At 62.1% G+C, this 14592-nt stretch overlaps 1 protein-coding gene across 1 annotated transcript; it reads left to right on the forward strand.

Moving 5' to 3' along the window:
• Positions 1-10952: 10952 nt before the first annotated feature.
• LIF (LIF interleukin 6 family cytokine) lies at positions 10953-13513 on the forward strand. Its single transcript, XM_075718939.1, has 3 exons — positions 10953-10971; positions 12742-12920; positions 13076-13513. Exons 1-3 carry the CDS (start codon positions 10953-10955, stop codon positions 13511-13513), a joined length of 636 nt encoding a protein of 211 aa, XP_075575054.1.
• Positions 13514-14592: the final 1079 nt, after the last annotated feature.

Consider the following 14592-nt stretch of genomic DNA (forward strand, 5'->3'; position numbering starts at 1 on the left):
CGGGTGAGGCCGAAGGACAGCACCCTGACATCCTCTGCCCCCAGGTTGGGGGGCTCGGGAGGAGAGCAGGTGTCTCTGGGGACCTGCTGGTGGGGGGACGGTGCGGGGGACATGCCAGAGAGCGGTGATGTGCCACCGCGATGCTGGGGGGTGACAGCCCGGGGCTGGCAGGACATGTCCCCATGCCCTGTGTGTGTCCCCACAGGTGGTCCCCTTGGGTAGGGGGGGTGGCCGTGATGCTCTGGGGTACCCCTGAACGGGCCCCGGGGGGAGTGAAAGCATCCCCAGAGCTGGGGTTCCCCCTGGCACGCCAAAAATCTCCAAGGCAGAGGTGGGGGGACTGCAGTTCAGCCCCAACCCTGTGTCCCCTCTGGGGTGGCCCCACGCCCCTGCCTGGGCCATCACATATTGTGGGGGGATGACGGTGACCCCACAACTCCTCCCAAGCTGTATTTTCACATAGTTTTTAATAAGTCAGTAAAAGTCCTATTATTTTTATTTCCATGTAGCCTGTGGCCCTGGAGGGGGAGTGGCCCAGAGCTGGTCCCCTGGGGTGGTGGCACTGGGTGGGATGGAGTGGCTGGGATGTGACAGGGGGACATGGCATTCCCCATGTCCTCACTGTAAGGTGACCAGGATGGGGCCAGCTTGCCTGCCATGTATTTTGGGTGAAGAAAAGGGTGAAGGCTGCAGCCACCAGTAAGTTACCGGCGCTGGAGAAACTGAGGCATGGGCCCCACTCCCCCATTTCTGCCCTCCCCCTGTCTCACGCTGGGCCAGCTCCCACAGTCTGGGGGGAACTGAGGCATGAAGGGCCAAACTTGACCCAGACCTACAGATGCCCCTGCAACACTATCAGCTGTCCCCACGTCCTCTCCCGTTGCTGGCAGCACGGCACCCCTGGGCAAAGTGGGGTGTGTGGGGTCGGGCTTGTCCCCTCCTGGGGAGCTTGTGACCCCTTTGGGGGCTGGGGCTTTGGGGCAGACCCCCAGCCCCTGGGTACCCCGGGGGCCATGCCTGGTCAACGTGCGAGACTTGGCAGGAGCGTGAGCACGGCAGAAACCTCTTTGGGGTCTTTTCCACTGGGGTGGGCAGCTTGGCGGCGCTTGGGCCAGCGGGCAAATGCAGCTCTGCTGCTGTCTTGTCCCCAAAAAGCAGACACCGCTCTCCCATGCACCAAGCAGGAGTGCGCCCATGTCCTGGCCATGTCTTCCCTGCGTCAGCTCCCACACGCTTGCAAAGCAGTCGGGTTTCTGCAACCTCCCCGGGCGCTTTCTTTCCTGTCTCGCTCTCTTGTCTGGAGTCATGAGACCCTGGTGACGTGCACCAAAGTGATGAAGAAATTGCAGCCGGCTGATGCGGTCACTGGCACTATTTTTGTCCCCGTTAGATATTGCACAGTCCTCCGCCACCCTCTTTCCTCCAGCAGGGCAGCCACCATGGTGGCCGCCTCCCTGCCCGGCCCAGCAGGGACCCCGTGCGGAGCCCTGGGAGGTGATGGAGCCATGCGGATGGGCCAGGGCTACCTGTGGCTGTGGGGGTCTGAGGGTGGGTGTGCTCTGCCCGCGTGGTCCTGCTCGCCCGGCCAGGGTGCCCAGGAGTCCTGCCACAGCATTGCACGTGCTGGAGGGCCCACGGGGTCAGGGAGGGAGAGATGGGTGGAGGCATGGGTGGATGGATGGATTGATGGACAGATGGATGAATGAAGGGGTGGATGAATGGCTGGATGGATGGATGGGTGGGTGGGTGGAGGGATGGATAGGCAGGTAGAGAGATGTACAAATAGATGGATGTATGGGTGGGCAGGTGGATGGATGGACAGGTGAATAGATGGACGGGTGGATAGAAAGCTGGATGGAGCGGATGGATGGATGGACAGGTGGATGGATGGGCAGGTGGGTAAATGAATGGATAGACAAGTGGAGGGATGGGTAGACAGGTGGATGGATGTACAAGTGCATAGATGGACGAATGGACAGGTGGATGGACGGGCAGGTGGGCAGATGTACATACATACGGATGGATGGATAGGTGAATGGATGTATGGATAGATGGATGTATGGTTGGTTCATTGTATGGATAGATGGATGGATGGACAGACAGGTGGCTGGATAGGTGGAGGGATGTATGGGCGGATGGATGGATGGACAGGTAGATTGTTGGACAGGTGGCTAACAGCCTGTCTGTCTAGACAGATGGACAAACTGCTTCAGTAAAGCAGGTGGGGAGAGTGAAGAATGTTCTCCTGGCTCTTCCACTCCTCCAGGTCTGTCCTGGGTACAGCCCTGCCCATCCCAGCCCCACCACACCCAGCCCAGCCGCCACCTCTTCCAGGGGATGCCCCAAGGAGGAGGAGGAGGCAGCTGGTGGAGGAAGCAGCACTGGTCCTGCTCCCGCAGCAGGGAGTCCTGCAGGTCACAGGGTGGCTGGGGAGAGGAAATTTTGGGAAAAGAAAACATTTCATCATCTGGAAGTGAATCATGGCCACGCTCTGCCACCCCGGAGGAGAGGTTATTTATGGGTTGTCCCTCTACACTGCTGCTGAAAGCTGTGAATGTGCAAATTCAGTGCAAATCCTTCTGCTTGCACCAGCAACTTCTGATGGTCACCAAAATCAACTGGATTGCAACGAATCTCAAAAAACCTGATAAAATATATTCATTTTTATGGGATGGAAAAAAACCCTGTTGGTGCCAGGCTCCTGCCAGGCTCCATCCCCTGGGAAAGGGGAGCTGAGGGATGCAAGGGGGTTTGCACCGAGTGCCACCAGCAGCTCCAAGGCCAGGCCCTGTGGCAACGCCAGCCAGGGCCGTGAAAGCCGGGCTTTCCTGCAGTGGTATTACATAAGCCTGACGCAGCGGTGAGGGCAGCGCTGCCTGCACTTCTGCCCGCGCCGGCTTCCGCTGCCCTTGGCCCCCCCATGCCCTTGGGCAACACCCAGGGCCCCACACAGGTCCTGGTGCAGCTGTTTGGCACCAGGCAGTTGCATTTCCTCCCCAGGGGCACCCATGGGTGCTGCTGGGCAGAGGGGCTGAGCCATGCCGCCCTGTCCCCCCAACTTGGCCAGCAGCCGAAGTCGTCACCCAGAGGGTTGGGTGGGTGTAAGCAGACAGACAGACAGAGCATCCTCTGGAGCATCGCCCAGTGCCGTGACCGGGTGCAGTCCCCAGCCATGCTGGGATGCTCCACGCTTCCTGGGCTTCCACCTCCCTCCTTCCCAGACTGGATTTTCGGCTCCCACTGCTGGATGTGGGATGCAAAGCTGCCATGACGAGATACAGGTGTCCCCACATGACTGATGTCCCCGGGTGCCAGCCCTGCTACAGGCACTACCGCTGCCCTCTTTTGCATTTGGGTTTTGGGGCAGCCAAGGCCATTTTTGGTTCAACCAGCCCATTGGGTGCTGAGCGGTCAAACCGGGGTGACTCACAGCAGCCCTTTCCTAAGAAGCTGCGTCGCAGGGGTCCAGTGGTGCTGGCATGGCCGGATCCAGGACAAGCAGTGGGACTGCGGGCTCCCCGGGCTGGACCCGCAGGGACTCCCTCGAGGAACTGAATCGAAGAACAACCCCATCGGCCGGCCGGCATCATTTCCTCCCGCCGGGGCGGCTCACCCCGCTCATTGGCCCCCGGGGCACAGCTTCACTTCTTGCTGGCTTTCTGTTGGGTCCGGGTGCCTCCTTCGGAGGTGGGGGCGAATGGGTGCACTTTAAAAGGCGAGCTTCCCCATCGCCGAGCAGTAAGGAAGTCACTTGCGCGCCCGGCAGCCCCACACCGAAACACCCTGCCCCGGCCATGCGGTGCGACAGGCGGCCCCTGGGCATGCTGGCAGGTAGGTGTCTGCCAGCGTCCTGCAACTACCCTCTTGCTCGCGCGCCGGCTGCGCCGAGCCGGCTGAGAGCTGCGGGGAGGCAGGAGCACGGTGGTGGGGCCCGCATGGGGGTTGAGTCCGCACGCCACGGCAGATGGTGTTGCCGAGGCTGTCCCTCCCTGTGCCGTGGCGGTGTCATCTCCCAAGGGCGCCGGCGGGGGACGGGGACATTCCCCCCGCCGTGGCACATGGGAGAGGGAGCACCAGGGATGGGCACCCCACGGGGGCTCCTTTCATCCCGGGGGAGAAGAGATGCTGGGAGGCAGTGGGCATGAGGGGACACACTTTGGGGTCAGTTTGGGGACTGATGGCAGAGGGTCAGGGGTCAGCTTGCTGGCACAGATCCTGCACCCCTCCAAGCCTTTCAACCACCACCCAGCACAGCAGGGCTGGATGCTGGTGCCAGTCCAGCACCACATCTGAAGACACTGCTGGCACGCGGCTGTGGGTGATAGCGGGGCTGGGACAGTGTCTGTCCAGAGCCGAGGGGCTGGATCTGGGATTGTCACCATTGTCCCCTCCTTTGCGGTGGCCCGTGCTGACAGGGGGAGCTACTGTGCTGGGCAACTGCTGCGGCTGGGCTGTGCTCCCTGGCTGCTCGATGGCATCTTCATCCTCCTCCTCCTCCCCGCCAGGTCCCCAGCAGGCTTGGCACAGGGGCTGGCTCGTCCCTGCAGCACAACTGGGGACTTTGGTGCAGGGGGATGCATATGCCTGGCACATGCTATTCTCACATCCAGGCCTGATGCCAGGGTGATGGGCACATGGGGCCGACCTCTTCCGATAGCAGCCATCACCACGGCAGAGGGGCCGGTGAGCTTGAGCCTTTCCAGCACGAAGAGGAGGGCTGCCTCCCTGCACCCAGAGATGCCTCAGTGTCCCCCAACTCCCTCCTCTTCCTCCCCAGCTGTCACCAAAGGGCTCTTCATCCTCTGGGCAGTGCCAGGCCAGGGGGGGCGGCCCCTGCAGCCCCCCACCCTGCAGCAGATCCAGGCGCTGGTGAGGCACATGGCCGAGGACGCGCAGGAGCTTTTCGCCTTCTATGTGAGTCCCCTTCCCTGGGGCGGGGGGTTGCTCCTGTCCCCTCTGCGGGGGGACACAGGGCTGGCGGGTGGGTCCCAGTGATGCTCCCGTCCTACGTCCCTGAGCCTTCCCCCCTCATCCCCCGGCAGGAGGAGGACCAGCGCCTGGCCATCAACCACATCTGCCGCACCAACCACCCACCTGAGTGGCTGCGGGGACCGGTGACGGGGCCTGGGGGGCTGCGGAGGACCATGGCCCGCATGGCCCAGGAACTGCAGGACATCACCAAGCACCAGCGTGACCTCAACCCCCCCGGCGCTGAAATCCTTCGTCGCTTGGCCAGCACCCACCTGAAGGTGCGAGGGCTCCTCAGCAACCTGGAGGGGCTCTTCCCAGCCCCCAGCCTCCCCCCTGGCCGCCAGCCCCTGTCTGGCCCTACAGCACCCACCAAGGTCTTCCGGCAGAAGTTACAGGGGTGCCGGATCCTCTGGAGCTACGCCCGCTTCATGGCCAAGCTCAGCGCCCAGATGGAGGCCAGGAACTGCCGAGTGCACCGGGAGAAGCGGAGATCACGCCAGGGCTCACGGCTGCCTGTGTGCTCCTAGTGTAGCCCTGCCATCACCCGAGTTGTCCCCATCTCCTTGTCCATCTCCACCTCCATCTCCATCTCATCCCCATCCCTGGGACGGAGAGTCCACAGAGACCCGCTAAGCTCGCATGGCTGAGGATGCAAGCACGCTCGAAGCCGCTCCCATCACTTCAGCTTGCCATGGGGACCAAGCTGTCCCTGTACCACGCCTCGGCTGCAGGACAGCCCCGCTCTGCTCCTGGCAGCTCCCCCACATCCTGCCCCACGTTTCAGCAGCCCCGGTGCCATGGGGAACCGTGTGCTCAGGCACGCTTGGGTGTCCCCTGGGTGCCCAGCACTGCGGGATGGAGCCATACCTTGTCGCCAAGCCCTGCCGGATTTTCCAGTGATTCAATGGGTCCGGTGACCCAGCCTGACTAAGAGCTGCTCACCCAGCACCCGCTGCGCTGCCGGCAGGGTGCGGCCCTGGGCCACGGACAGCACTGCTGGCACTGGTGAGTGCCACTGGCATTGTCACCCCCTGCCAGCCCGTCCCTGCTTTTGCTGACCCCAGAGAGCATCTGGGAGCAGAATCCTGTGAGCTTGGTGTCCCCGTGAGTTTGGTGTCCCTGCATGCTCGGTGTTCCTGTGAGGTCAGTGTCCCTGTGAGCTCGGTGTCCCCGTGAGCTTGGTGTCTCTGCACACTCGGTGTCCCTGTGTGCTTGGTGTGCCTACAGGTTCAATGTCCCTGTGCTCATCCCTGTCTTCATCCCTGCACGCTCAGTGTCACCAAGCCCTCAGCATCCCTGTGCTCTCAGTGTCCCCATGTGCTTGGTGTCCCTGAGCTTGGACCTATGCAGTGTCCCTGTGCTCACCCTTGCATGCTTGGTGACTCTGATTTTGGTGTCCCTGTGCTCTCAGCATCCCTGTGTCCTCAGGGACCCCATGGTGTTCCCTCTGCGCTCACCGTCCCTGTACCCTTAGTGTCCCCTGCATCCCCGAGCCATGCCACCACAGCCGGGCAGGGGCTCGGCTCCAGCCATCACACTGTGACGGTGGATGGCAGCACCCACTCCCTCCCCACTAATTTATACATTAATATTTGTGTGCTTATCATATTTATTGAATCTTTGGGTTAATTTAATACATCCCTGCAGTGGGAAGAAATATTTAAGGACATGTTTTTAATAGATAAATATCTATTTTTATGATAACTTTTTTGTATCATGATAAACTATGACTGTAACTAGGTTTTATTTATGAATATCAAAATTTTTTTGTACTGTGAGAAGGGCGGCGCCTGCCATGGGCTCGTGGCACCCTCATATTTTTGTATAAAGGCAGAAGGAAATAAAGTGTTGACCTTGGCCTGTGAGCCACTGAGCGGCTCTGTCCCTGTGTCCAAGTGTCCGGGTGTCTGTGGGCAGAGGGGCTGTATGCCGGTGGCCAGGTTGCACCCATTGTCCTCACCAGGCCACGTGGCACAGCGTGGGATAGCAGCATGGGGTGGGATGGGACCAGGCCTGCTGTGGCACAGCACAGGGTGGCACGTGGTGTGGCATGACACGGGATGCGGCACACGGCACACAACGGGATGCAGCACATAGCACGGCGCAGGATGTGGCGCAGCACGGTGTGGTACATGGCACAGTGTGGCACACAGCATGTGACATGGCCAGGTGTGGCATCCCATGGCATGGCCTCGCACCGCCAGGCACGTGCCATGCCATGGTGTGGCACAACACCGCATGGCACCATGCGCCACATGTCACACAGCCCTGTCTGGCAAGTGACACGGCACAGCTGCCGGCACAGGCCAGGCCATCGTCACAGCCAAGCCAGAGCACCATGTCCCTGCTGCCCGGCCGGGCCACTGCGGGGACCAGGCCACCCTGCTGCCACTGGTCCCGCTGAGTCAAAAATCCTAAGACCTGGTCATGTGGCACCGCGGACTCACTCATTCCCTGCCGTGTGCCGGTGCCTGCCGAGCTGCCCGGCACCACTGCCAGCACCACCACCTGAGTCAGTCGCGGGGAGCATTGCCACCGGGACGGCCACCACTGGCAGCCGCTGCCATATGGGGACACTGAGGGTGGGGACAATGTCACCATGAAGCAGCCCAGGCCGGCTTGCCGCGCCGTGGGTGACTGTGACCGTGCCACCACCCGCCAGCTGCTGTCCCCCGCCAAGCCACCCGCCCAGCTCCGAAGAGGAGGCAGCTTGCATGGGCTGTGGAGGGGACGGCGCAGGTATGTGACCCCCGCCGCGAGACCGGCGTGGAGGGGTGGGGGGCCCCAAAACAGGTTGCACCCTGGGCTCAGTGTCACCGGAGGGAGGCTGTCAGTCCCCACATCCCCGGTGTCCCAGCAGGGCCAGGGTCCCTTCTTGCAGGGCCACCCAGGGGGACCCCGCTGCCCACCCCATGCTCCCACCCCCGGGAAAAGCCCCCCCACAGCGGGGGCATCCCTTGGCCATGGTCCCCAAGGGTGCTGCTCACCCCGCCATGGCCACGGGGTCCTCCTGCCTGGCTGGGATGGAAAGTAGCAGTGTGCCTGTCTGTGGGGCGACACCGGTGGGATGTCACCAGTAAGGTGACACCCGTGGGGTGACACCAATGGGTCACAGAGACCAGGGGGAGGCAGCCCTGGGCAGGGAAACGTTGTGAGTCAAAGGGGAATTCGGTCCCTGCCATTCTTCAGCCCCGGGCTTCCCCGGGGCAGGGGCACGGGGCCACCGGCCTTGCACACCCCTTCCTCAGCACCCCCCCGTCATGGCCAGCCCCAGCCCCAGCCCCAAACCTGCGGGACCCCCCGGGGCTGCGGTGACTGCTGAGATCTCGGTGTGTCCCCTGCGTGGGGACAGCATGGGACGGGGACCCAGAGGGGACTCTGGACGGGGATGGCCCGGGGGGGGGTAATTATGGGAGGGGCATGGGGCAGGAAGGGGCAGTTCTGGGATGGGGGACAATTATGGGATGGGGCAGTTCTGGGATGGGGAGAGGACAGGTCTGGGATGGGGATGGGGCAGGGGGGCAGTTCTGGGACAGGGATGGGGAGGGCGGGCGGTTCTGGGTGGGGCTGGGGCAGTTCTGGGTGGGGATGGGGCGGGGGGCAATTATGGGATGGGGAGCGGATAGTTCTGGGCTGGGGCAGCAGGGGGCAGCATGGGGACAGGGATGGGGCGGGGGGCGCGGGCGCTTGCGGGGGGCAGGGCAGCCCCGGGCAGCCGCGGCCTTGGGACCCCCTGGGCTCGTCCCCATGGCCCTGGCCAGGCTGCCGGTGGGGACGGTGGGGACAGCGGGGACAGCAGGCAGCAGCGTTCGGCCGGGCAGGCCAGCTGCCTCCTGCCCAACCTGCCCCCAGCTCCGCTCCTGGGGGCCCCACCAAACCGGGGACACCCCGGGGGCACCCCACCAGCTCCCGGTCCCGCAGCCGCCTGCTCCCTGCAATGGGGAGGGCTGCGGCCCCCCGCGCGGCCCCTCGAGGTCCCTCCTTGGGACCCACCGGGACCTCCCCTCATGTCACCAGCTCGCCACGCTCCTGCATCGCACCTTTCATGCTGCCCGTCCCCATGGGGCATCCATGCAGGAGCCGTGCAGGGACATTCCCGCTACGGAAGCACGTGGGAAAGGGGATTTTTTTTTACCTGGGCATCATTGGGAAATCTCTCCCATCCAGCCTGCCCAGACCAGGGATTTGGGTTTTCCTGCTGGAGCATCCTCCCCTGCAGAGGGGACCCCCCCCCCCCCTTTCTATCCCCTAGAAAACCTATTATAAATGAAACCCCAAAACCCTGCCCAGCTCTGGGACATTGGCCTGTGCCCAGGCAGCCCTGGGCTGAGTCACTGCTGGGAAATTCAGGGAAAGGGCAAAAAACCTGTGGCAATCCCTGCACACACACACATACCCTCACTGAGGACATTCCCTAGTGCTATTAATTAAGAAACAACAATTCCTCAGCTAATTAAGTGCCATCAGGCCATCAGATGTCCACGGATATACATGATGTGCTGCTCACTGCACCCCAATGAAACCAAGCGTGAGGCTGCCGGGGGTGAGACGGGGCTCATCCTGCCTGGCTTTTGCCACTCCCTCACTCCCCAGCCCCATCCCTGCTCTCTGCCTGGTATCCCAGTAAGGTCAGACTGGGATGAAAAGGGCTTTGGCTGCCATGGCATCAATGCCAGCAGCTGCACTCAGGAACCAGGCTGGTCCCCAGGGTCACCCATTGGGAAACTGAGGCAGATGGTGTCTACATGACTGACCCCCCCCACCCCAGCATAGGGGGGTCCTCATGTCCCCCCCTGCCATGGGGACGGCCGGGGTCTTGGCAGCTCTTGTGTCACCATTCCTCGACTGTCACCCCGGCAGGTTCACCCTGCCAGTGCAACCAGGGCACAAACTTGCTAAACCTGCTTAAAGGTTTCAGCTCGGCCATGCCCCTGGAGAGGAAAAAAATATATACAAGAAAACCAGAAATCCCTTTAACCTGTTTTTCACCCAAATCGGAGACCAAACAGCCCCACAGCATCCTGGTCCCAGGGGACACCTACAAGACACCGACCCCCCAGCTCAGGCGTTTGCTCCCACATTGATTTTAGCACCTTGCCAACCAGCCCAGCACCCTCCCGCCTGTGCCCTGCCTGCGCCGGACAGGGGGACAGCCCCGCCGAATGAAGGGTTAACCCTGGGGGGCCGGTCCAGCCTCTCCCCGATGGGTGGGTTTGTCCTTTTTCCCAGAGAAAAACCCACCCTTTTAATATTTTTGCCCAAAGGGACGAGCCGCTGGCAGAGCTGGGGGACACCGATGCCACCGCGTCCATCCCACCTTGACCGGGGGTTCTGCACCCCTCAGGGCACCCCGCCACTCCCTCCCTGCACCTTTTATCCTTCCAAAACCCCCCAAAAAACCCAAATCATATTTTTTTCTCCCCCTTATTTTATTGACTGCTCCGGCAGCCATCGGGGAAGCCCCGGCGCGGGGAGGGGGACCCGGGGGTGAAAGTGCTTGCGGCTCCATGAGTCACAGTGCCGTGCGCTCGCCGTCATGCCTTGACAATACCACCGGCACCCACCGCCCCCCGCGACACCCCCAAACCCCACGTGCTACCGCTTGCCTCCCTTGGGGGGGGGCTTTAATTCATATTTCCCCCCCCGCCTTCCCACCCACTTCTCCAGCACCTCCCCGACCCTGTGCGTGAAAAAAACACAAAACCCACAATCTGGTGACATCAACTTTATCAGAAGTTTATTTCTAAGAATCATTCAGGATTTCCAAAGCCCTCGACTTCCTGATTTCCAGTTTCAATAGAAGTAACGATAGTGGTGCTGCTCCCCCCCGCGTCCCCCCCTCCTCCCCTTTCTTACAACACAGGCTGGCTGCCGGACCGGTATATAAACCCCGAGAAGTCCCCCAGTATGAACATGAATTTCTGAAAACTTCCTCTGCCAACACCAATCTCTATTAAGTCGCTCCCGGGACGCGGCTCACAATGAAGTTCATGCCGGCAGGTAAAAAAGAAAATCAACTTTGGGGAAATTATTTCCCCTTCTCCCCCCTTTTTTCCTCCCTCCCCGCCTTTTCCCGGTGATGCTCGGGCACAGGCGGGTCGGGGTTTGCCACCGGAGCCAGCGTGAGGGCTCCCGCAGTGCTGCGTTTCCCCCCCGGGATGAGCATCTCTGGGAATTGGCAGTGGGGAGCAAAGCGCGGCGCTGGCGCGGTGCAGCCAACATCTGGACACTTATATAACTGGAAATGCTTCCAAAAAAAAAAAAAAAAAAAAAAAAAAAAGCAAGGGGGGGGAGATCTCTTTTTTTGGGGGGCTTTTTTGGCTTTTTAAAATTTTCTTTTCCCCCCTCCTGCTCTTTCTCCCTCTGGGTCTCTCGATGCTGCAAGCTGCCGCTGCATCGGGAGCACTGGAGGGATGGGGAGGCTGCCAAGTGCAGGAGGGAGGGTTGGAGGGAGCAGCCACCACCCCAGCGGCAGTGCTGGGGAGTCCCATGGGGCAGCACCCCCCCGGCACCCCCCACCCACCCAGCCCTTGGCACATGCGGGTGCTGAGCCTCACTCTGCCCAGCTGTGAAATGGGCAGAAGGCAGCGGCCAGGGGGGACACAGCAAGAGGGGCTTGCGGGGGATCAGGGCATCTGCGTCCCATGGGAGCACCCAGGGCCCCAGGGGCGCGGGGAGGAAGGGTCCCCCCCGTCCTGAGCAGGAGGGGAGCGGCAGCAGGTCGGGGATCTCAACACGCCCAGGTAAGTCCTTTCTCACCTGGGCAGGGTAAATAAAGCAAGGCTTGGATTACCCGGCACCGGTGGCACATCGGAGGCGCTGACAAGTGCAGGCAGCTTTGGCGCTCGTCACGGCCCAGGGACTTCACCTGGCAGCACACCTGTGGCACCGCGCAGGGCCCCCTCCCTGCCGGGGCGCTGCCAGCAGCAGCTGGGTCACCCGGCAGCGGGGATCCCCCCAAGGACCCCCCCCCGGGGTACCCTGCATCAAGGATGCAGAGTGTGGTGGCAAGGCTCCGGAGGTTGTTTGGCCACCCCCAAGCAGGGTTGTTGGTTTGGGGGGGTCCCCAAGGACCGGGGGTTGGAGGACCCTGCTCTCGCCCCGCTGGCAGGAGGGGGATGCCACGGTGACCCAGCTGCTGGCGGCTCAAGGGTCTCCTTGTTCCTCATCCAGGGATTTCCTGGCCGGCATCTGTGGCAGCTGCAGTGTCTCTCCCCGGGGCTCCTCGGCGCTGCGCCCACTTCGCAGACAGGGAAACTGAGGCAGATGGTGGGGCCAGAGGCGGGAGGGAGCAGGGGGATGCCGAAGGCAGGTTTCCTTGCGGGCGCCCCCGCTGAGTCAGCCGGGGCTGGGGTGGGGCCTCGCTCCCGCAGCGCCCGCCGAGGATAACGGAGGGGAAAGCGCTTTGCATATTTGATTAAACCCGACAGGTCGTCACCGGGCCGGTTGCGAAATGTGGGAATGCCGCGGGGCGCCCCGCCAGGAAGGGAGGCGGGGGAGTGCCTGCCGGGGGGCAGGTGAGGGGGACGGGAGCAGGACGGGAGCCTCGGAATGGCCGGGATGGCAAACTGAGAGCTGCTGGCCGAGCCAGACCCCCACCCAAGAAGGATGGGTCCCTGCTCTGGCTGAACGCCCTCCCTTTGGGTGCCCGGGGCTGGTGGCATCCTGGGGGATGCTCTGTACCGCGACCTGCCCAGGTCATCAGTGGCGGCACAGCCCTCATGGACTGGTTTGGTCCCCACCGTGACCCTCGCCTCTCTCCCTGCACAGGCGTCGTGCCCTTCATGGCCCTGCTCCTGCTGCAGCGGCGGCCGGTAGCTGGCCGGGCGCTGCTGGTGACCGGCCCCGGCTGCCCTGGTCACAGCTTGTGCCGCTCCAGCGTCCAGGAGCAGACCCGCAAGCAGGTTGCTCTGCTCAACGCCACCGCCCAGGACCTCTTCAGCCTCTACGTAAGTGGCACTCAGGGATGGCTGGTCCCCACGGGGACACCCAGGACAGTTTGCATGTGCATGAAGGGAGAGGGATGGGGACACTGTGGGGACGGCAGCAGAAGGTGGCTGGGGGGGACAGGGGACACGGGGATGACACTTGCTTCTCCTCCCAGCTGAAGTGCCAGGGAGAGCCATTCAGCAGTGAGACCAACAAGCTCTGCAACCCCAGCGGCGTCTTCTTCCCTGCTTTCCGTGTCAACCGGACAAGCGAGAGGAAGGAGGTCATGGTGGCCATGTACAAGCTCTTCGCCTTCCTCAACGCCTCGCTGGGGAATATCACGCGTGACCAGGAGGAGCTCAACCCCACAGCCAAGGAGCTCCTCGACCGGCTCCACAACACCACCAAGACCACCCGGGGCCTCATCTCCAACCTCACCTGCCTCCTCTGCAAGAACTACAACATCTTCCAGGTGGACGTCAGCTACGGGGAGAGCTCCAAGGGAAAGAGTGCCTTCAAGAAGAAGCAGCAGGGCTGCCAGGTGCTCAGGAAGTACGTGCAGGTCATTGCCCAGGCGGCCCGTGTCCTCCTACCTCACCTCAGCCCCCCATGAGTGCCTGCCCCAGCTCCTCCACACGCCCCCCCCAGCCACTGTATAGAACGGCTGAACCAGCTGTGCTGTCCCCCCGCCGCTGAGCGAGACCCTAAGTGCCGCCACCTCCTACCCTCCCACCTTCCTATTTATTACCCTGGACCCTGCATTGGCCCCATCCGCCCTCTGGTAATTTATTTGCCCCTGGGGGGGTGAACATTGCAGCCCGGTGTGTCCCAGGCAGAGCAGAGCTGGGGCTGCATCCAGCAGGACGAGGCAGTGCATCCCTGGTCCCGGCAGCTGAGGTGACGCCGGGGTGCGGGCTGGTCCCGGGATGCACCTCGACCATCCCTGTCCTCCCACGGGGTGCAGGGAGCTGTGGGTGCTTCAAGGGGCTGGTGGTGGGGCTGGACTCTGTCCCCCATGGCCGGTCTCCTCCATGACGGAGAGCAACCTGATGGACATCCTCGAGCATCATCCGAAAGCCTCTGCTTCCCTGGAAAAAGGATTGGGATGAAGGATGCCAGGATGCTGCGGCTGGCAGGGACATGGGGACATGCTCCCCCTGCACATTTTGGGGCTGCACTCCCTGTCAAGGAGCCAAGCCAAGGGTACCTGGGTGGCTGCAGCGGCTGGGGCTGGGTCCCGCCGTCTCAGACGAGGCCACTCACCGGGGACGGAGCAGGCGGCTGCCCCACCAGGGAGCATGGTCCCCGTGCGTGGGCACGGCAGGGTGTGGAGGGCCTGTCCCTCCCCTTCAGAAAAGTGTTTTTCCCATTGGAAGGTCTCTGAATGTACTAGTGGCAGAGGGCCAAGCGTGGCCCTGGCATGGGGACACGGGGAAGCAGGGGCATGGGGATGCAGGAATGGGCCCCAGGCTGGTGGCAGGAGGAGCTGGCTTGCTCCTGGCACCGGAGTGGGCTGTGAGGGTTATTTATTGCCTCGGTGGGAAGCCCAGTGTGCACCGAGTGCTCTGACCTGACTTTTAATAATGTTATTAATAATAATAATTAATAATAAGATTTGTGGTAATATATAAATATAATTCTATTTAAATATTTATTTTTTTATACGTCTTTTCCCCCTTTTTTTAAATAAAC

This window comes from Pelecanus crispus, chromosome 11 (genome assembly GCF_030463565.1).
Source record: "Pelecanus crispus isolate bPelCri1 chromosome 11, bPelCri1.pri, whole genome shotgun sequence".
Taxonomy (NCBI): Eukaryota; Metazoa; Chordata; class Aves; order Pelecaniformes; family Pelecanidae; genus Pelecanus; species Pelecanus crispus.